The following is a 23,722-nucleotide window of genomic DNA, read 5'->3' on the forward strand; positions in this document are numbered from 1 at the left end:
GCATAGCACAAGACACCACTTTGTGTTAAGAAGACCATCCCAAGTATAGGTTTGGCTGCGATTTGCTCAGCGTGTGAGCCATCTATTGCTCAAAAACTGGACTCATTTTGTATGAGAACGATATTGCTTCCTGTCCCATGACTGGTGCTGCTTTTTGCTGTCAATTTCTAGAATTATTTGGAAAAGAAACATTGGCAAACATAACAGCTGCTGTCACAAATGGCAGAGCAGCCAATATGATCACATAGGTGTAATTTTGTGCATGTGCTCATTAGGTTTCGCAGTTTGCTTAATTCTGCTACCAATACATAACATTTGTTGAGCAAGCAAGAAATTTAGGAAACTCAAGAGCGAAGAACTAACGTAAATATGGAAAATAGATCTTGAAGTTTGGTCCTTTCTTAGTATGTATTAATCTTGAAAATACATCAATTGCATATGTGCCAGTAACGCTTTCAATAATAGCATAAATGACCATTTTTCGTCTTTCTCATTGTGTATCAATGCATACAAGAAGAGAATAGAAGCTTTCGAAATGTGGTGCTACAGAAGAATGCTGAAGATAAGGTGGGTAGATCACGTAACTAATGAGGAGGTATTGAATAGGATTGGGGAGAAGAGAAGTTTGTGGCACAGTTTGACTAGAAGAAGGGATCGGTTGGTAGGACATGTTTTGAGGCATCAAGGTCTCACAAATTTAGCATTGGAGGGCAGCATGGAGGGTAAAAATCGTAGAGGGAGACCAAGAGATGAATACACTAAGCAGATTCAGAAGGATGTAGGTTGCAGTAGGTTCTGGGAGATGAAGAAGCTTGCACAGGATAGAGTAGCATGGAGAGCTGCATCAAACCAGTCTCAGGACTGAAGACCGCAACAACAACAACAACATCAATGCATAAGACATTGTATTCAGAATTCGGGATTTTTCTCCTGTCATGGTCTAGGCATTTAATTTGTTGAATGAAAGATGAAGAATGAAGTTCGTCCAAGCACACAGCAACAACTGCTACTGAAGGAAACACCATTTGCATCTGTCAATACATTCTGTGTATTCTTTGCATTGAGTGAACTGTTGCCACTGAAATTTTACAGGAGCCTTCATGTGGTTTGGTAGGTGTGCTTTTGTCAAGTCAGTAACCAAAAGGTGTAAGAAATTTCCTGAGATTTTCAAAATATCATGGAAAAGTAGCCACAGAAATGTCTACTTGCTTCCTTGTCCCAATATAACAGTAGATCTTCTCACAGGACATGTAAAACTATAACATTTTTTGAGAAGTCTTGAATCCAAATGTTGTTGCATTCATATCACAACCCAGGTGTTGCTGCATTCATATCAGAACCCAGGTGTTGCTGCATTCATATCACAACCCAGGTGTTGCTGCATTCATATCACAACCCAGGTGTTGTCCTGTTGTGATAGATTTCTGTTGCCAAAAGTGGAAAAAATAACAATGTCCTTCATTTTGGTCTCTGTGGGAGTCAGTATCTGCTTACAAATTGTCATAAACAGCCTCACCAAGGAGTCGTACAACCGACCATTCACATATATTTCTAAAAGTTGGCATTAGTGAATAAAACTTGAGAGTTCCTCAAAAGATGTGAACGTAGCTTTACAAACAAATCATGAATTTGCATTACTTCTCCAAAGCTTTCTGGGTGACCCTTATAGTAGGGTTGGAACTTAAGTAGTGGCAACTATTTATTCACAGCCAATACATAGAGTTATATGTTTGCACCTGTTACTGTCCTTCAATGTAGTCACCAGCATTGTGTAGAACCCGTTGCTAACAGCGATGTGGAAGGTGTAGTATATCGTTAGCAGAGCCTGTTCTGTTGATGGTGCTAATGGAGCAGTCTACTGCCTGTCAAATCTCTGTGACCAGCTTTGCGAAAGAATTGCTGACAATTTCTGTGCAAACCACCCATCATTTTGCACGACAGTGCGCGGGCGCATACAGCGCAATCTGTGTCTTCTCTGTTCGGTCGATGGAACTGGGAAGTACTGTACCATCCACCATCCACCCCAGATGTAAGTCCTTGTGACTTTGATTTGATTCCGAAGATGAAGGAACCATTTCGTGGCATTCGTTTCAGAGCTGTTCCAGAGATTCGACAGGCAGTAGACCGCTACATTCGCACCCTCAACAGAACATGCTCTGCTAATGGTATACTATGCCTTCCACATCGCTGGCAATGGGCTCTACACAATGCTGGTGACTACTGTAAGGACAGTAATGGTTGCAAATGTGTATCTCTTTTGTATTGGTTGTGAATAAATAATTGCCACTACTTAAGTTCCAACCCTCATAGGTACTGTTTTCCCTCAAAGGCATAAGTTTTAGAAATGTTTTAGATATGTTGTTTTAGTTAATTTCTTTGGATCTATATTCACAAGATTGTAAATTTTGTAGACTCAACTTGGCAGGGCAAAGTTTACACTGGTTGATCCAATGACTGGTCCAGGGAAAGGAGTCCATTTCTCAGATGTAGCAGGTCTTCAAGAAGCAAAAATAGAAGTTATGGAGTTTGTTGACTATCTAAAGAGACCTGAACATTACAGGCGACTTGGTGCAAAGGTTGGTATATATTATATTATTCAAGTACGTATTATGACTTTGTTACCTGTGCTTTGATTAATATATGATGTGATGTCTTATGACCATCACTGAATAATTAGCACTGCTGTGCAGAACACTGTATAGCTAATACATGAGAAGCCATTCGAGAGACAAACTGCAAGTGAACATGCGAAGAAAAGACCAACCCTGCATCATACCTCCCTGTGTAAAGTGTTTGAATGAATGGCATGCTTCCAGCTTTCTTATGTACAGTAGCTTTTAAGATAGTCAGTCTGAAGTTATCTATTATTCCAGTATATTTCATTGTTTGAGGCAGAAATTTCGTAGTAGTTGTGTCAAAGCAGTTCTGTACCATTAAAATTCATATGAAATGAGCATCTCGGCTTCCTACTTAGACAGCGACAGATGAATAATAATGTATTTCTACCTAATTAAAGTGTAACAAAAACAAGAAGGCCTTGATATGCATGCATGTATTTCAGCAGCACTGCTACCTGTACATAGTTACGTAATCTCTTGGCTTTAATAATGAGATAGCGTGTGTCTTATCCCATTATGCAGTTAGAAAAAGTTTAACAAATAACTAATTCTGCATTCATTTGTTCTCTCAATGTCACATGTATTATCTCAGTATTTATCAAATAATAGTTTTATTGGTGCTTATTAAACTTGGACTATTATGATTAGTGCACATCTTTCTCATCCAAATTACACATTTTGGGAAAACATCAAATTTTGTGCATCTCTCAGTGACTTCACTTATTGACAAAGACAGTTGACTGTAAAAAATATGCTTTGGTCAGAGAGCTGACTGTAAAAAAACTTACTTTGGATAGAAGTTCAATGCCTAATTAAAAAAACCAGGATAATGCAGCATACCATACGCTCTGTTAAGTGCTAAAAATGTGTGGCATGGGGTGCTAGATGTTCTCTTAGATTAATTAGCCTCATAGTGCAGTAAGAACTCTTGATGACAAAATGTGCCATATTTAACATTTGTAGAGTTCTGATTCAGGAGAGGAGACTTTTAAAGGCAGTTATTTATCTTGCACAAAAAAAGGCTTTAAGTGGTCTCGGGAACATTGAAACTGCGAAATACTGTGAGGGCACACTTGTTTCTTCAGCCAAAATCCATTAAGTGATACAGCTCCTCTGGCCATGAAGGCTTGCAGCTCGACTGTATTTCAGCATTCAGTGTTGCCAGTTTAATAAAGTCCCTTAATGCGCAATGTAATTTTTGTATCTCTATTGATTTTGACCTGCTTTGTGCTTGGCTTTATGAGCATAAGACGAACTGTGTCGTACCTGATAGGCCATATCATTCTGTCATGTCTCTCCTTTCTTCTAGTAGTCTTTTTTCCAATGTGTATTCTAGTGGCAGTTCACATTCTCCTCCCAATTTCTATCCTTTCTCTGGTAGTCTGCCACCAGTTTGTCAGATACACATTCTCTGGTTATTGATTGGGAAGGATTTTGCACAAAGAGAATTCTGTGTAAGTTTGCGACAAACTTTGTGCAATATTTTTGAAGTGCACATGGTCTTTGAGTACTGTGTTTGTGACTACTGTAAATCCTACGCAGTCATTTTATTTCTGTATTAACATGATTCACGTTGTCCATTGCACTTCACATAGTGTAGACTGGGAACTGTCTGCTAGGCAAGCCCGATGTAAAACTGACTGGGCACGGCCCTTGCTGCCTGAGTTGTTGTTGTTCCGCCGGCAGAAGGCGCGGCCGAATTCTCGCATGCCCTCTGGTGGATGGGATTTTACTTGCGGCAACTACTGTCCGTGACACCCATGCCAATGTGTGCCTCCCGTGATCTTTCTGGTGGCTACTGCACTCCTCCTCCTTCGGGGGTGTGGGTGAAGCCACTGTGATCGACTGCATCGGAAGGTGGAGTGTCATGCAGTAGCGATGACCTCCACGTCCATTGGAATGCTGGAGTCGGGGGCATCTGCCAACCCTCGAGCCGGCACCTTCGAATACTGTGGGAATTGACCCACACGAGGAGGCCCCCGTCGTCCCACCACCAGAGCCCGGGACAGAACGGGTGACAAGCTGCCGAACTCCGGATACCTCGGGAGGGGCGTGACCCAGTGGCGGGGACGATGGGGAAGGCACGACCACAGGTGAACCAGCTTCCTGAGAAACCGGGCCTGCAAGGGAGGCCGGCTCTCGCCGGGGCATCTCTAATGATGGCGATGCCAGTGCTGGAGCTACTGGAGGCCGCCAAGGCTGAGAACCATCACAGTGTGGCGGAGTCACAGGTGGGAGGGGCAGTAGCATCCCCTGAGAAAACACAGGTGCTGGCAATGGGGAAGCCAGCGCCTGAGGGTTCGGAGGGTGGGTGCCCAAACGTGGACGTAGCTGATTTTGGTGATGACATACCTCCCGATCCCCCGCATGCAAGGTATAGAGCCGGTGGCCATTGCGGTGCAGGACCACCGCCGGTATACAACATGGATTGCGATGAAACCCATGTGCCCAGACCAATACACCCGGTGGAAAGCCGGGTACCCCATTTTGCAAAGACTGGCAATCGGTGTGGTCCGTTATGCCATCAGGAAAAACGTCAATGCCTCCTCCGCAGGAAATTCGTGCACATACTTTTTCATCTGTGTCTTAAATGTGCGCACCATGCTATCAGCTTCCCCCTTCGATTGTGGATGAAAGGGGGGAGAGCAAACGTGCTGAATACCGAAGGGCCTACAAAAATCCTGGAAGGTCTGCGAAATAAACTGAGGTCCGTTGTCCAATACCAGGATGACTGGCAGACCTTCCACAGAAAAGATTTTTACGAGTGCCTGGATTGCAACTTCTGAAGTGGTTGAGGAGCAGCAATCCACATATGGGAATCGGGAATAAGCATCAATGACAATGAGCCAAAAGCCATTGAGAAACGGGCCTGCAAAATCTATGTGAACACATTCCCATGCCTGGGTTGCAGGCGGCCATGAAGAGAACGCTGCCCTGGGAAACGGCTGTTGGCTCGCACACTGGGAACAGGTGGCCACCAAGTGCTCAATTTCTCTCTCAATACTGGGCCAGTACACATGTCTGCAAGCCAAGGTGTTAGTACGGGAAACACCCCAGTGCACCTCATGTAATAACGTGAGGACCTCCCTTTGCAAACTTGCAGGAACAACCATGCGAGGAGCTTTATCATCGATAACCAGAAGGAGAACTCCTTCCAAGACTGAGAGGCGGTCTCGTAGAACAAAATAATGACGAAGATTGTCCGAGGCCCGACCTGCAGGTCGGGACGACCACACCTGCTGAACGAGGCGAACTACTTGCTGGAGAACCGGGTCAGCTGCCATTTCCCTGGCGACTCTAGAACTAGTGATCGGGAAGCCATCAACCGCTTGGCAGGGTGCCACATCCAAATGAAAACACATAATCTCCTCCCGATCAAACTTAGGATCCGGGCCTACCGGAAGACAGGAAGGAGCATCGGCGTTGGCATGCTGTCTGGTAGGGCGAAAATGAATGTCATAATGGTACTTAGAGAGGAACAAGGCCCAGCACTGCAGTCTGTGGGCCACCCTATCCGGGGCCAGATAACGATATTAATGGCTTGTGGTCAGTGATTAACTGAAACTTCGTGCCATACAAGAAAAGGTGAAACTTGGTAACAGCGTAGACAATGGTCAAAGCCTCTTTTGGGAGTAATGGCCTGCGTGGGACTAAGAGCTTTAGACGCAAACGCCAATGGCTATTTGGAGCCTTCCACATTGCGATGGGCCAGGACTGCCCCCACCTCATACTGCGAAGCACCTGTAGCCAGGACCAATGGCTTATTGGGGTCAAAAGTAGCCAAACAAGGCGCTGACGTGAGTAGGCCCTTCAACAAGGTGAACGCGCGCTCGCATGCAGGCGACCAATCAAAAGGAACACCCTTGCGCAGAAGGCAGTACAGGGGGCAGGCTATGGTGGAAGCCCTGGGAATGAACCGATGGTAATAGGCAATCTTGCCTAAAAAAGCTTGTAACACCTTCAGCAAAGCTGGCCGCGGAAGGTCGACGATACCTTGGACCAAACTTCTTAGCGGCTTGATGCCGTGCCAAGAGAAGGTGTAGCCCACATACTCAATGGATGGTTGGAAGAAGTTCGACTTACGCAGGGTGCAACGCAGGCCCACGGACCTGAATTTGAGAAAGAGGGTTTGAAGGTTGTGAAAATGTTCCTTCATGCTGCAGCCTGTGACATTTATGTCGTCCAGGTAATTAATACAATGAGGGATTGTCGATGTGACATGCTCAAGGTATCGCCGAAATATTGCCGGGGCACTGGATATTCCGAAGGCCAACCGCTGGTATTGGTAAAGACCAAACAGGGTGTTGACGACCGCCAGCCGTTTGGAGTCCTCATCAAGCGGTTTGTGATGATAAGCCTCCGAAAGATCGTTTTTCGAAAAATATTGGCCTCCCGCCACGTCGGAGACCAATTCACCAGAACGAGGCAAGGGATAGGTGTCCACCACCAATTGGGAATTAATGGTGGCCTTGAAATCGCAACAAAGACGTAATTTTCCTGAGGGTTTCCTGATAATAACGAGGGGCGAAGCCCACTCACTAGAAGAAACGGGACGAACGACCCCGAGGGCTGTCAGCCGGTCTAGCTCTGCTTTTACCTGAGGGCAGAGCGCCAAGGGGATCTGCCTCGTTCGTAGAAAACGCGTGCGAGCCGACGCCTTCAACATTAAGTGAGCTTCAAAGTCTGCAACACGCCCCAGGCCCTCCTCAAAGATATCCTTAAAGTCAGAGGTCAAAGATCCCAGTGATTGATGGGGAACGTCTTCAGAGACCAACTGTATGGTGTCTGCGATAGAAAAACCGAAAGCTTGAAAGGCATCCAATCCAAAAAGGTTAGCGGAGCATGCATCACTGACAACAATAAAAGTAAGAGGCCAAGTCACTGATTTGTAAGTAATGTCGGTAGTGAATTGACCCAGTAGGGGAATGAACTGTTTACCATAACCGCGTAGACGCCGGTAAACTGGCGCCAATGGGGGCGACCCAAGGTCGGAGTAAGTTTGTGCATTCATCAAAGAAACTGCCACTTGCAGTTGTAATCGGCGCGACCGAACTGACACCTCGATAAAGAGTTTGTGTGCCGATGCGTCGGGAGTCTGGCCCGATGAAACTTCCTGAATGTCAACATCCTTGTCCTCCGTACCTGCTTCCTTCAATTCTTTTAAGGCTGAGCAGCAAACTTTAGCAATGTGTCCTTTTTTATTACATTTGCGACAAACGGCCCAACACTGGGGGCACTCTGACCGATCATGATGTATATAGCACAATGCACAGGACTGTAACAGGGGCCGGCTGCCGGAACTCTGTTTACGCGCCGTGCGGGAGCGGCTGTAACGGCTGTATTGTACCGCTCGCAAGTTGTCCACCCCAGACGTAGTGGCCACGCCGCCCTGAACTGCCGCGATGTCGCACTACGCTTCCAACTGTTGACCTGCGGTGTGAGAGACTTCATATAATTGAGCAACGGACAGGACTTCCTCAAGGGAAGGGTCTTCCAACTGCAGGGCCCGTTGCCAGACCTCCCTGTCAGGGGCCGAACGAACAATGACGTCGTGCACCATAACGTGGGCATATGACTCTCGCGACTGCTCTGTGACAAAATGACACATGCGACTAAGACCGTGCAGGGTAGCGACCCACACCCGGTAAGACTGATGGCGCTGTTTCTTGCATTGATAAAACTTGACCCTAGTTGCCACAACATGCTGCGGCGGCGATAATATGAGGACAGCGATGAACACAATGCGTCAAAAGACAAGGACATGGGTTCCTGCAACGGCGTGAACTGCCGCAAAACTTGATACAGTGAGGGAGATATCCAAGACAAGAAAAGAGCACGACATACCTCCGCATCGGCAACATGAAATACCTCGAAATGCTGCCGAAGGCGATGTTCATATGCGTCTCAATCCTCCGCCGTCTCGTCATATGGGGGAAAGGGAGGAGGATATGGCGCTGGAGCAGACTGCGTGGAGAGCAATGCCGGAAGCGCTTGTTTCATGGTTGCCATGAGCTCTGTCTGCTGCTCAACCAAAACCCGCACTAAATTCTCCATGCCGCGGATAAGCTGCAAAACCAGAACGACGACGCAACACGCGAAAGAACGACCCTACTTGTTGCCAATTGTGTATTAACATGATTCACATTGTCCGTTGCACTTCACATAGTGTAGACCGGGAACTGTCTGCTAGGCATGCCCGATCTAAAACTGTCTGGGCACGGCCTGTGCTGCCTGAGTTGTTGTTCTGCCGGCAGAGGGCGCGGCCGAATTCTCGCGTGCCCTCTGGTGGACGGGACTTTACTTGCGGCAACTACTGTCTGTGACGCCCGTGCCGATGTGCGCCTCCTGCGATCTTTCTGGTGGATACTGCAATTTCTTCAGGAGAGCAAGATGCCAGCTATTCTGATTTTTATTTTTACAACATGTACTATTTTGTTTGTGTGTAATGTTTCCTTCCATTCCTTGACACAAATAGAGTGCTGCTGATGCCAAGCATTTGCTTTGCTTTGTATTTGTTTACAAAGTAGTAGTTCACTGTCTCACCAGTAAAAGTTTTACAGTTTGCTTTCTGCAAAAACAGTGTTTTGCATACAACAGAAGCTCCCACAAGTTCATCATGACCTGTGTGAAATCACCTTATGACATCAGAAAGGGTCCTAGCACATGAGCAGCAATGATGTCTTTGGTGCCCTAGATAATGTGATGCATTAGTCCTTGATGCCTTTGGTAGCTGTTATTGCCCTTAGCAATTGTGATATGTACACAGAAGTTTTATCACTGTTCTACTTATACCAAAGACGTGTTGTTAATTTTTCTAAACACTTATTGGCACTCAAGTCTTTGTTACTGAAATTGTGACCACACTATACTTTTATGGCATTCTTACATACTTTTCAGTCTTAAACATTTGAGCCGTTCACTCAGTTTGAAACTGGGTAAGGCCTCACAAAATTTTGAGTACTACCTGCTCTGTAATTGAATACTGCCGCCAACCTGTTCCTCTTTCTTCCAATGTTCATTAGTTGGTTGTGAAATTGGGTATGGCCTTAAAAAATAACAGTACGATTTCCTTAACTTATAGGTTGCCCACAGCTCCCTTGCTTCACTTCGGTACTTCCACTACTCTGTTCCTGTTATTTTCTTTGTGACAGTGAATTTCAGGTCATTTGTCTTGCCTTTTCTTCCATTCTCCACTGTTTCTTACTCAGCCCTACTCTATCTGCTTCTGTTGTGCTCTACAGTATAACTTGTTACTCTAGTATGCACCTCCATTTCTAATGACCTCATCAGTGAGATATTATTTCATCCCGGCCCATTGACCACTGGTGGAACCCACACTGCTGTTGGGCATGCAGGCAGAATCTACAGGCTTTTATCTGCTGGAGTGGCCCCTGTGGGACTTCTGTTGGTCACCTGCTTAATGCAGGAATATGATTGGTGCTATGTGATAGGCTTTAGGCTTTGTGGCCACAACATAGCAGCACCCCCCAGCACCACACCTCCTCCCAATGAAAACAAAGATGTTGCACATCTCTGAGTTCCCGAAAGTGGTGATGTCCCTGCCAGCAGCCATGGAACCAGGAGGGCTGCTGTCAACTTCCATGGGTGTGAGCGCCTATGTCAGAGTAGGGCCCCCTCATCAGTGTTTCAGAGATCGTGAAGCCTGTAGTGGAGATGGCTGCAGGTTATTGTCGATGCTCTTGGCTGTTAAGTGCATGACACTGGAATAAAAAACTATGGAAAATCTTCAGTAAGAGGGTGTGGCGCACTACGTGGGTGCACTTGGTTGACGTGCTTATGGCACTTGGAGACATCTTTGAGTTGCACTTCGAACATTGCCTGACCTAAGAGATGCATCACAGTCACCAGCACCTTGTGTTGTCAACCCTTGAAAAAAATTAGCACCTAGACGTTATCGTGGAGGAAGTATCGGAGGTGTACAATCAGCAGGAAGAGGAGCTAAGGACCATCATCTGGGTAACCTAGAGTTGTGATGGATGGAGCCAGCCATGCAAATTTTTGGCCATACTGGACTACTGTTGAATCCAAAGCAAATTTGACCACAACTTCTTTGGCTTTAGTATCTGTGTGTAAATAGCCATTGGGACTGACTCGAACTCTGGGTCTTGCTCCATGGGTAGGCACGAGAGGATGTAAGTATTGGCGTGTTGTGCCATTGACCTGTATTGTATATTGTATGTATGTATTTGGCTGTAATTACATTGCAGGTGTTAGCATCTTGGAGACAAGTGTAGTGGGGTGTTCTACCCCATTGACTTGGGGGAAACGACTGCTCCCAAGCCATAGTCCAATCCATCTGCTGCCACAGTTAAAGGTTCGGACGACTCATATGGCTTGAGACAGGTTGGACAAAGAAGAGCTCATTCGAGAAGCTGGAAAGCCTTGTTGCATGTGGGAGTCCAATTCCATTTCCCATTTTTCTCCAGTGCCTTGTGAAGTGGTTAAAGGATGGCATGAATTTTCTATAGTATCTGAGTTGTCCCAGCACAGACTTTGTTGTTTAGTGTTGTTGGAGACTGGGAGATTCTGGATGGCCCATATATAATGGAGTGTGGTCCGGATACCTGCTGCACTGAACATATATCTCTCAAATACATGACTTTTGGTATTAAGAGATAGTATTTTTCTTTGTTTCACTTGAGATTTGCCCACTTGAGCACTTGAAATAATAGTCGAAGTTGATAGCTAATTTCTGATCATTTTTGCCAGTGACAATAATGTCATCTAAGTAGTTGACTGTCGCCAGCACCTCTCTTGTAAGATGTGCTAAGTTGCATTAGAAGATAGCCAATATGCTGGCAATGCCAAAGGGGAGCCAGTTGATGACTAAGATGTTTCTTGATGCCTCATTGAGTGGGAGTTGGAGATATATGCCATGCATATCAATTTTTGTGAAGATCTTGCAACTGGCAAGTCAAGCCATGCTCTTCACTTTATAAATAGGGGAGGCATCATCAAAGAATTTGATGTATTGTGGTTTTGAAGTCTCCACAAATCCTTAGTGAACCATTCAGTTTTTTGACAATGATGTTGGGAGTGCCCCATTGACTGTTAGATACTGGGGTAAAGATGTCTTATTTTGTAAGTATTGGGGCTCTCTCTCTTAATCTTATCCCTGAGCTCAAAAGGAACATTGCGCACTTTAAAGAAACAGACCGTAGTCAAGGGGAGGAGTGCAACAGTAGCCTCAAATCCTGTGGTGCTGGACAAGGGACACACAAAAACTGATTCATTCATGGGAAAAAGATCCCTCAGGTACGAGCTAGTCACGAAGGGTTGGATACTACTAGTGAAATCGTAGACTTCCAACAACAGGCCATTGAAAAGTTTTAACCTCAAAAGTTTATAGCCTCCGTCATATCAACCACAATTAGGCAACCTGTTAATGAGGCTGCCTGGTACTGAACTTGTGCACAAAACTGGTCCTTGACCCTGATAGTGTCATTGCTGTAGCTCTTAAGTTCTTTGGAGAACTCTTGGAGTGGTAGAGAGACCAGCACCAATATGTTTCCAAATTAACAATGGTTATTGGAGAGCGTTTGAGAAACCACTAGCCCTGTGTTGACAGCTACTGTCAGCATGAGGACCCAATTGTAGATTGGAAAAACGACCTGTACATGTAGTATATCTGGAGGGAAAACAGTGGATGCCTCATCTGATCCTGAATCCAGGGGGGTGAGCACAATCCTTGTTCATTTTGAGAGACAATTGGCAAATTTCTGTCTGACAAACATTTGTTATGGCAATAGTAGCCCTGTTGACACTGATGCATCATGAAACAATTTCTGCAGGAGAATAGCTTTTGGAGACATTGCTTGCCCGCACTGTCTTTACCTGTGGGGAGTGACTCGGGCCAGTGTGGAGGCCAAGCCTGAGGCTGCGCCAGCAAGTTGGTTGGGTAGCAAACACCTGAGATAGGTCCAGCAATGCTGTTGAGAATTCAAAAGATTGTTCGAAAAGCTGTAGTGATGGGGGGGACACAATCATATACATAAATAAGGATGCAGCCTAAGATTGTGTGTTCTGGAGTTTAGCACACTGATAACAAGCCCCTGGACAGATCCTGTAACCTGGCTATCCACTCCCTATATGGTTGTGCAAAGAGCTTACGGCGGCTGAAAAACTTGTGATGGGTCACCACGATGTGTGCTTGGGAGCCAAATAGTCCAGTAAGCAAGACTTTAGACATTCATGCTGGAGGGCATGTGACTCAACCGCTGGGTTGAACTGTTGCAGTAGATGGTACACTTCAGCACCTGCATAGATCAAAAAGACCACGCACTGCTGAATGTTAACTATGATACCATATGCCAGGAAATGTTGTTTGAGCCCGCTGCATAATTTCCCCATGGTTTTTATGTTGAATGGCTGGAATGGTTGGGGTGCTGTTCAAAATCCTGTCACCAGTGAATCATTGCATGTCAAGCAATAGGAAAGTTCTGGTGGAGGCATGTTGATTGTAACCATCTTCTCCAGCAGCAGCTCTTGACTCTGTTTATAGTGTAGACAGCAGTGACATTTGGGAAGCACTGTCCACCAGTTCAGCAGCTGGTTGTGTAGCCATGCCGTCACAGAAAGTAAATGTCAGTTCACTCCGAACACTGGAGTTCCATGAATGAAAACATCATCCACCTGGGATGCAAGACACGCATGAAACTGAGTTCAACACAGAAAAACCCCTCGTCACCAGCTGATATGAGGTGCAGTCAGAACACAGCCTGGATAAAGAATGTTGAACAGGTATATTAATTAAGAGACAAATAAACTGAATCTCCACCTTGAAGCAAGTTCTACATGGATAGTACGTAGATAAGTTTAGTCAGCATTTAATACTTGAGTTACACAGTAATTGATGTTAGGGCAGAAGGCCCCAAGAAAATGTCAAAGGTAATTTCCAGATTCACTTGAGAATAAGAAGTTAATAACACGAAGCCTTATGACAACTAATACTAAAGTCCACACATGTCCCCAGTGCATAAGCAATGGCTTGGCAGAGATACTGACTTACTGACTGGAGTAAAACATAAAAGGTCATGACTATTCCTTGGTGAGAATTCTGATAGATGATTCACCATTGTGGTCGGCTCCTGGCCGAAAGAACACAAAGGACTGGACTGAACTGAAGTGAACCGAACAGAATTGGCATGACCTTGACGCCAGCCTAAATACTGTGTAGTTGCCAGTATATAGCCAGGTGTATTTGCAGCCAAGTGACTGTGCGGAGGCACCTTTGATAGTGACCATGCCATCACCTAGTGACGCGGTGGGCGAGTGAAACCTTCAGGGTGGTGTTTGCTGCGGCTCTGCTATGTACATCACACTCTCATCACCATTGCGTGGTTGGTTGCTATGTAATAAGGAGTATTGTCCCAGTGCAGCATTCGCGAACTTTCCTTAAATTCAAATGAGCTCTTCCTTCCAGTATGTAGCACAGTTCAGCCAGTCTTCTCATCCTTCTCATTTTAACATTTGTTTTGAATACATTTATTGTGTCTTTTACTCTTTTTTTCCCCACAACCTTTGCAAATGCAAATGGAAGTTCTACTCCGTTAAACACGTCACACAAATACTAGTACATCCTAGTGCCTGAAATTTGTTCCTTCACATCTTACTCTCCACATGCACAGCACATGTAACAGATTACTTTCCACATACCAGCCATCACCTTTTGCAATGTAGCTGTGACTAGGCTTCTTGTATCTAATAACATCAGCAGCTTATCAAAGACTTTATCATCATTTACTGGTTGTGAGGTCCCACAAGATTTGATTTTGTTTTCCCATAACATCATTCAGTAAGGCTCATGCACTGTCTCTTATATATTGTATCTGCCACTGGGCCTACACCAGTTGTTTTCCTCATGCCAGGAATGCAACAATGAGATTGTGCCTGTATTTATATTGCTATCTGCTAGGTCATCCTTCTGTGTTAGCAGGTAACCCACGTTGAGCACTGCAGTAAGTCAGAGTGAATTTTTAACTGCTCACCACTCCAGAATGGATTGTTTTGAACCACACTAAAAATTATGCTGTATGCTATTTTCAAATTGAATTGAATTTTTGAATTCTGAAGAAGACTTCATCATTTTGTACCCCTTTTGAGTTACTGCCTCATTCACATCCTTTAATAATAACTTCATCTCATTCTTTATCTGTCGTTACCTCCTTCATTTAATATTTTACATCACTGATAAGTGACTGGATTAGGTTCTCTTCTTCGTACATCTTCCTCATGAGGCAAATGCTTGCTTTTTGGTGTACATTTCCTGTCATTTCTGTGAAATGTGCCATGCAGTCTGGTAGTCTAACTACAAAGTTAGCTCTTAGTACTTCACTCTTAAATCTATAGTCCACTTGTTTGAACTTTTCCTCGGTACTGCATTTACATTGTTGACTTCTTGGGGTCTTCATCAAACTTTATGAAGAAGTCTTATTTTTTATTTTGTTCATAACTAGTTCAGCAGCTGCAGAATATTTCAACAGAGATAAAAAGTCGGTCATCAGCTGCATAAGAAAACCTTTATGTGGTTCAATTTACCTGTTTCAACAGTTTAAACTGTTATCTTCGGAACTGAAATAGACTCAAATCATTGATAAGACAACATCAAAAGAAGACTCAGATGGTAGTATCCTACAATGGACTGGAAAAAAATACATACGTAAAGCAAGTATGTTAAAACCAAATGTACAAAGAATGAACAGCAGATATTAAATGGGTTTGGTACAACAAATTTAAAACTGTTAAGCTTGAGAGCCACAACATACTTTTGTTACAGAATCAATAAAATAGTGACAAGAATGAGAAGCCATACAACAGACAAATATATCATATCTGAGATACGTAGCATTCAGTGCAATGGGTGCCTGAGCTATTATAAAGAACACACAGAGATGGCTTTAAAACCCATTTTTGTGAGCACTTACTCGAGAAATACATTCATTTTAATAAATCAACTTGTGCACAACTTCCTCGAACTGAAAAACACACCTTCCTCCATCCATCCTTACTTGGTATGGAAGCTTTGCATATATTCAACAAAGGGTGCACAATGAATCTTTTAGAAGAAGTTGAAATTTATAAACATTCCTGACGTAACTATGTGGATTTGCTGAATGAACTACTTGCACTCAAAAACTTGTTGTTGTTTTCATTGTATAGCTTCTCTTTTAAATGATTTACAGTAACCTATTTCATGTCCAACTCATGTTGTACCTAATTACAAATTCGAAGCTTGCTTGATCACAGATTTTAAAGTCATTTCAGTTTATCATTTATCCAATATGTACTAATGACTTTTATGTAACATAGATTTTTTACATTCTGATGAGGTCTTCTTGGTATAGCCACAAACTACTACATGTTTATTTTTAATATGTAACTATGCTGTACACATTAGATTTCACTAAACATCTAGATAAGCTACAGGCACAGTTCTATGCACCAAGTTAACTTGTAAAAACATGCTGGACCCTCCTGCATGCCTGCGATTCGACGGCATCCACTCCCTGGTATTGAAGCTCACTTACTTTTGTTTCCTGCCAACGTAGATCCAGCGGATAGCCTCGTCTCCAGGATACTGAACAGTTCAGTGTATCATCAATGTTCCGGTGGCCCATGGTACCATCATAAACATGGCACATTTCTTTAGCTCCCTTTACATAGTAAATATGTTATTTTTTATATGTCTGTTTGTTTAACACTAGATGCATGGATTACTGTCTTTTTTAACCGCTTTCGTTAATCATTTTATATGGTTTATTAGGTTTAATGTATCCTTGCATTTAACAAATATTTTAGCAGACTTTATTACACTTTATGTGTACACTAGCATTCCCACTTTGTATGTAGGTGTGTTCGATACCCTTCATGTCAACAGTTTGTTGACTTTTTTTGCGTATACTATGTACAGTTTGCAATTTAACAATTCATTGTTTGCTACTCATTGCAACATATAATATACTTTTAGCAATTCACTCTATTTTATTGATGCTGTAACTAAGGTATCTTGTGGCTCTCAAGCTTAATTATTTTACATTGGTTGAAACAAACTATCTTACTTCTACTGCTCGATCTTTGTACATTTGTTTTTAACCTACATGCTTTACATATTTATTTTTTGCCAAGCCTTTGTAAAACACAACTGTCCGAGTCTTATTTTGATGTTGGCTTAATGATTAGAGCCTAATTCCATTTCTGAAGATAACAATTAAAACTGTTGACACTGGTAAAGTGAACCAGGTAAAGGGTCTCTTGTTCAACGGACAACTGACATTTTTTACAATCACTGTGTCTGCTGGGGCTGCATTATTCCCCAGTTCTGCCTTAAATTCTCATCTGCTGTTCATAAGCGTGTCCATTTCTCTAGTTGCTGTGTTGACAAACTGCTTTGGAAAAATCTTCAGATTTATTGCTTTTGGTTGCAAAATAAAGTTGAACTGTAGCAAATTTTAATGCTGTCGACACAGTGCCAATAATATGTTGCCAGGTTTGTGAACTAAATTGAGGACAGTCAACACCATTTACAAAGACCCATTTAAAAAAGGAATAGCTCTTGAAAAATCAAGAAAATAATTTTTTATGCAATCACAGATAACTTATAAGGAATTTCTTTCAAAAGATCCATCATAGCTATGTCTCTGATCTTTGAGAAATGACAAAGATTGATCACCATACTCAGTAGGTGTCACTACTCACAAGTATAAATTGTGTATGGACTGCCCTCTGCTGGGCTGGAAAGACCCTACTAATTTGTCAGGATGCAGTTTGAGGACCTGTGCAGAGTCGTTAGATGCAGTAGAACAGTATTCAAAATTATTATATTTATTGCTGAAAATACAGGTTGTTTCTAATCTGCTAAATCCAAAAGGAGACTTGTTGCTGCCAAGAACATTGTGTCAGCATGAAGTGGAAGCTGATGACTCCCAGTTGCAGTGGTTTAGAGTCCTGCTGGTGAGGAAGAAATGCCCCATCGGTATTTCTGCTTTTGGAGATGGCAGTGACCAAGATGTGTGTGTTTCTATTCACATGCTATTTTTGGGAGTTCTCGATCCCTCCCAGATCACTGCCTGCATTTTCTCATCAGAGGGACTGCAATGTCAAACACCATGTAGTTTTGCTGAGTGCTGAACTGGTCCGCAGGGACTGTAGGCCATCAGACCCGTGCAGTGCCTGGAGTTTAGGGCAGCTACCATTCTGGACGGGAGTGTTGTTGGTAGACTGTCAGTCTACCCATCAACACTGGTTGCTGTGCTGGCATCAATACTGGATGCTTAAATCCTTCAGTTGTTCCTTTGGTTCTCTGATTGTCTCATAAAACAGCAAGTGCAAGATCAACACCAGAAAAATCTCTCTCACAAGGTGTTAGTATATGACAACCAGAGAACAGATTGTGAATGACATGAATGCCATCAGTCCTACCAATTGGGTGCCAGAAGCTTGTGGGAGTGGAGTATTTATGTCCCCAAGGAGAGACTCTGCTCTACCACATAATTTGTAATGACCGAATTGTTTCTGCTCTTCCCAAGTCATCAACGTTCTTCAGTTGCGCTACATTTGCTTAATGAATTTGTTGTAAGGTCTTCACTATGTAGTCAAGCTCTTGCTAGCCATTGTTACATCCTTCCTAGTGTCTCCTTGGCAACGTTATGGATGTAATGAAGGCAATTCTGTGTGCACTGCTGTAACCATTTCCACAGAGTGGCTTGCAGTCTCTCTGGCAAGAGTGGCAAGGTGGCTGATATGCCTGACCCAGTAACAGTGTTGAAATGTTTAGACTTCCTGGCTGGCACCACTTCCTCATGGTTGAGTAATGCTGCCTGTCTCAAAACTTAGGAAATGTTTACTGTCACATTCCCTTGCTAATTTTATCACGAAACAATTTTATTAAGTCAAACAGCATCTAACCTATTTGTTTCACTTTAGAATTCCTGCATTTCCATGAAACCTGTGCGTCTCATCTTGCTGAAATTTTGGGTCCAGTAGCTGATCTGTCTATAATACCAATGGCTGAAAACACATCCCATTGCTAGGTAGCAGTAGCTCTGCATCTGGATGGTTAAAGAACTGATTCTTGGCTGAGCCCTCTGGCCACTTAATGAAATTGACAGATTCTATGTTAATGGTACCCCATCTCTGCTTCATCACCACCACTTCACATCACATCACATCACATCACATCACATCACAAGTTTTTTGCCTGCACATTCAAGTTCATTAACCTTGCAACTGGTAATTGTGTATGTTTTCATATGGACAGAGGAAAAGCCATTCCAAGACTGCACGTCACTCAAGAGATAGATGGAGGGATCCATTTTGGGAATTACTGAGAGAGGTAATAAAACAAACAAATGGATCAGGTAATTATAACTGTAATAAAAATGAAATGCAGATGGGCAGATCATAGAAACAGGCAAATGGATGTCCATGGATTCCAAGAGACAAGAAAAGGCTGACAAAATTACTTAGTGGAAGGTAGGTCAGTGACAGAAAAACTTGCAGAACTGACAAGGATGATCGTAATACATGGGAAAGTCAGACGGTGGCATTTTTCAGCAGCGGATGTCAATTGCTCATGGCGGCGGCGGCGGCTGCTGCTGGTGGTGGTGGTGGTGGTGGTGGTGGTGGTGGTGGTGGTGGTGACAACAGTGATTATGACAACGGTGGTGATGGCGATGGCGATGGTGATGGTGATTGGCTCACATGTTAATAGCACTGTTTGTTCATCCTAAAGAACCTGCATCATTTGGCTTCACAAAGCTGATTTAACTCCCAACCTGGACACCCCATTGTAGAAAAAATTTGACATCTCTCTCTCTCTCTCTCTCTCTCTCTCTCTCTCTCTCTCTCTCTCTCTCTCTCTCTCGCTCGCTCTCTGTCTGTCTGTCTGAGGGTATTCTGAGTATACAGTATCAAATGTTTTCTATATCTTCTCCATATTTTGTTCGTGGACTATGCCACAGTATTATTATATCACTACAGTGAAGAGCCAGAGCATTATGACCACCTTCCTAATAGGCAGAATTTTTACCTTTGACACGTATAACAGCAGTGACATATCATGGCATGGACGCTTGGTGCCTTGTATGAGCTGACCCATGGATGCACATGAATGTTCCCAGAGCATAGTGGAGTCACTACGATATAGATGTCAAGTAGCTGTTTCTCTGAAGATTCATGCTCTCTCATCAGCATGATGAAGTAGGTACTGGGATTCATCATGTCATGTAACATTCTGCCACGGCAATGACATCCAGTGCCTGTGGTTAAATGCCCATTTCAGTTGTAATTGCTGATGTCGTGGTGTTAACATTAGCACAGGCGTGAGGCCCATTGTTTGGAGTTTTCGGTGCAATGTGTGTTCAGACACATTTGTACTCTGCCCAGCATTAAAGTCTGATGTTAGTTCCTCCAAAGTTTGTTGCCTGTCCGGTTGTACCAATGTGCCCAGCCTACAACGTCCAGCATGTGCAATGGTGGGTGACTGCCCAACCCCACGACATCCAGCTGTAGTGTCACCTTGGTTTTGTCACATGCTGAAGACCTTCACCACAGCACTCCTCAAATACTCGACAAGTCGTGCAGTTTCCAAAATGCTCGTGCCAAGCCTTTGGGCCATTACTATCTGCCCTCAGTCAAACTAAGATAGATCATGTGCCTTCTGCATTCTACACATGGACAGCACACTGTGCAGGTGTCTGACCAGCAGCCATTGCTCACCAGGTGACGGTACTATCGCCTCAAAGAGTTGATATTGATAATATGTCGGTGGTTATAATGTTCTGGCTGATCAGTGTATTAACAAAAAAAAATGAACAGTCATTGCTCAGACATGATCCTGCTGACATATCTGTCTCAGGTTTAGCTTCACATGGCAAGAATTTGTAACACAATGAGCAATGCTAACTGCATTTATTGTTATTTGAAAGAATACGTTATATGCAGAATGTTGATGCTAGTGTTGTAACACTTCTGTGCGCGCACACACACAGCAACCTTCACTTGCACAAAAGTTTGCCAGCATTCTTAGGGAAAGCCATCTATTTGCTTGATTTCATGCATAGAAAGGCTTCAGAAAGGAACGGGGCGACGTTGACTGGTAAAAGGCAAGAAATTTTTTTTATAATGACTCATTAAGGATGTACTGGACAGTGTTTTCTGTGCCACTAGTTCACCTGGCCTAGTTTGTAGGATTCAGTTACTGAAAAAAAGCTGTTATTCTAATAGCAGGTGTAATGTGGAAGAGGCTTGCAGTGTTGCCCGTAACCTTTGCTCACCCCATACCCTTTCGATTCTAGTTATTCTCCACCCTGTTATTCTCACTCTGCTTGGTTTGTTACCAAAATTAATCTACATTTTTGTCACTGTCACTGAAAAAGAAAGCTTTATATATGTCTCTGTCACCTCCCAATATTGTACTATCTGACCCTTTCATTTGTTCATCCATCAATCCAGCCAGCCAGCCAGGCATCGATCATGTTCCATGTATCCCACAAGATGTCAAGGATGTTTCGACTACTCTGCCGAAGTTTAATTGGAAAGCCCTTACACATTCTCCATACAATCCTGATCCCTCCCCATGCAATTGCCATATTTTTGGAGCCCTGCAAAAAGACTTAAGTGACCATCAATTTGCTTCATATGAAGAAGTGCACACCAGGGTACAATCATGGTTCCGTAAGCAACAGTAATCCACGAAGGCATGACTGTCTTGCCTCACAGTGGGATAAATATATTAACAGTTATGCAGTTACTTTATAGTAAACAGTTTATTACTTTTTTCCACGTGTCTCATTTTCATGTGACTGCTCTGTATGCTTTTTGTTATGCTAGTTACATTTATTAAAATAAAATGGAAGAAAGCTGTTGCATCCTCAGTTATACTAAATAGTTGCTGCTTATCTGCTGTTAGTAGCTTTCTATTTAGATGATTACAACAGTCTTGTACAAAGAAAAATATAGCTACACCTGTAAATACTACTTGCCATACGGCTTTACAACAAGCACTGCTACTTGCCATGTGTCTAACAGAAATTTTCAGTTCCTGTTTCTAGATATTCAGAAAATTTGTAAAACAAATGGCTAATGAGACGTGTTTCTAATATCCTTTTGATTTGGTAGGGTTTCCCAATTTCCTCGTGTATGTTAGCTGGAAGCTAGTTAAATATATTATCGCCAGAGTACTTAACTCCATTCTGAAGCACTTTTGTAGGCAATTTTGAAAAGACTGGAGGAAATGAAACAGTTCTCTTAGTTATCTCCAGTTATTTTATAGATCAGTGCTAATATAAAATATGCAAGTCTGTCAGAAAATCATAAGTAATTGATCACAAAGATGGCTTAAGGGCAGTTATATGGAACTGGCACAAGATTTTAATATTCAGCTATAAACCCCATCGTAGCCAGCAGAATTGTTATTTTTAGTAACCTCATAATTTTTGTAATCTCCTTAGGGGTTGAATTTTTGAAACTAATGTTCTTGTTAGTGCATGCAGTGTCTACAAAGACAAAGTAATGTATCTATATCTGGTTGTTTGTTAAAGGATGGGATGTTGGCTGTGACTGTGAAGAAGTGATCATTGAATGTTATGGCCAATGATTTGAATGTGTTACCATTTCCGTTAGTGCTATTTTGCGGGATTCTAATTTCATTTGGGTTACTATTTCTGTTAGTTTGTTGCTTAATAAGGTCCAAAATAGTTTTTACTTTACCCTTGTAGCATTGTAATTTTTGAGTGTAGTTTTGGTTTTTTAATAAGACGGGGAATTTTGCAATACTGGTGAAATTGGAGTTTCAATTGTTGACTGCAGTTGTAAATCTCTTTCTTATTAACTAAAGATACTTTAATCCTTGGAGCTATTCATCCCTTATCCTTACTGCTGTTCAGTTTCCCCTTGTTTGTTTTATTTGCCTCCTTGCCAAAACAGGTGATTTTCTGACATTTAATGTTGAAAATTGCATCATGTATTAGTCATCTTCAGAGGATTGTTTGCCTGTCCTCATTTATCATTTTCCTTTCATTTAATGTCTCTTGAATATTTAACAGCATTTGTTTCATAGGTACCCAAGGGAGCATTACTTCTTGGGCCTCCAGGATGTGGAAAAACCCTTCTTGCCAAAGCTGTTGCAACAGAGGCTAATGTTCCTTTCTTATCAATGAATGGTTCAGAGTTTATTGAGATGATTGGAGGCCTTGGAGCTGCAAGAGTGAGGTAAAGATCTTTATTTGCAGTGTACTACAACAATAATAATATCTAGCAACTGTGTTTCCAGAAGTAGGAGGTGCGTATAGATGGGGGGGGGGGGGGGGGGGGGGAGGGGGGTTGGTTAGAGAGGTGTGCATTCATGGACAAATTCTAAAAGGTTCTGTACACAATAACAGCACAAAATGTCATTAAGGTTTCATGTTCACCAAGTAGGTTTCCCCTGTATGGATTGTGGGTTTGACCCTTTCTCAGTAATAATAATAATAATAATAATAATAATAATAATAATAATTCACATGAAAGGCCTTAAATGGTTTCACATTGTCAAAGTTTTGCACTAGTTTGTACAAATCACTTTGCGAAAATGGTTTTAATACTGTTTACTTTTCCCATCATGGGCTATATTGTTGAAAGAATTTCAGCCACCCATGGATTCTTGGTAAATGCACTTTGATGTGGTACTCAGCTGTTTCTGCTACTTTTTGTAGCCGGCCGGTGTGGCCGAGGGGTTCTAGGCGCTTCAGTCTGGAACTGCGTGACTGCTACGGTCGCAGGTTCAAATCCTGCCTCGGGCATGGATGTGTGTGGTGTCCTTAGGTTAGTTAGGTTTAAGTAGTTCTAAGTTCTAGGGGACTGATGACCTCAGATGTTAAGTCCCATAGTGCTCAGAGCCATTTTATTTTTTGTATTTTGATATGTTTCATCAATGATTCTTAAATTCCAGGCTTTAGTGATTCTTACAGGAGAGAAACGGCTATAAGTCACAGGCTGCACATGTGAAAAACAAGTTGATACCTTTGCAACCCAGTGTGACTACGTCTAAGAGGTTAATGTTGCAGTATACTAATTGTTCTTACTGGTCTTGGTCAGAATGGGAAAAT

General features: G+C 42.9%; 1 protein-coding gene across 1 annotated transcript in view; it reads left to right on the plus strand.

Annotated features, from left to right (window-relative positions):
- LOC126481262 (paraplegin) overlaps positions 1-23,722 on the plus strand; it is a 91,710-nt gene that overhangs the window by 26,573 nt on the left and 41,415 nt on the right. The window contains exons 5-6 of the mRNA XM_050104882.1: positions 2,412-2,576; positions 22,696-22,847. Of these exons, the coding sequence (XP_049960839.1) occupies positions 2,412-2,576; positions 22,696-22,847 (317 nt within the window). The remainder of the gene's footprint in view (positions 1-2,411; positions 2,577-22,695; positions 22,848-23,722) is intronic.

Source organism: Schistocerca serialis, chromosome 5, assembly GCF_023864345.2.
Source record: "Schistocerca serialis cubense isolate TAMUIC-IGC-003099 chromosome 5, iqSchSeri2.2, whole genome shotgun sequence".
Taxonomy (NCBI): Eukaryota; Metazoa; Arthropoda; class Insecta; order Orthoptera; family Acrididae; genus Schistocerca; species Schistocerca serialis.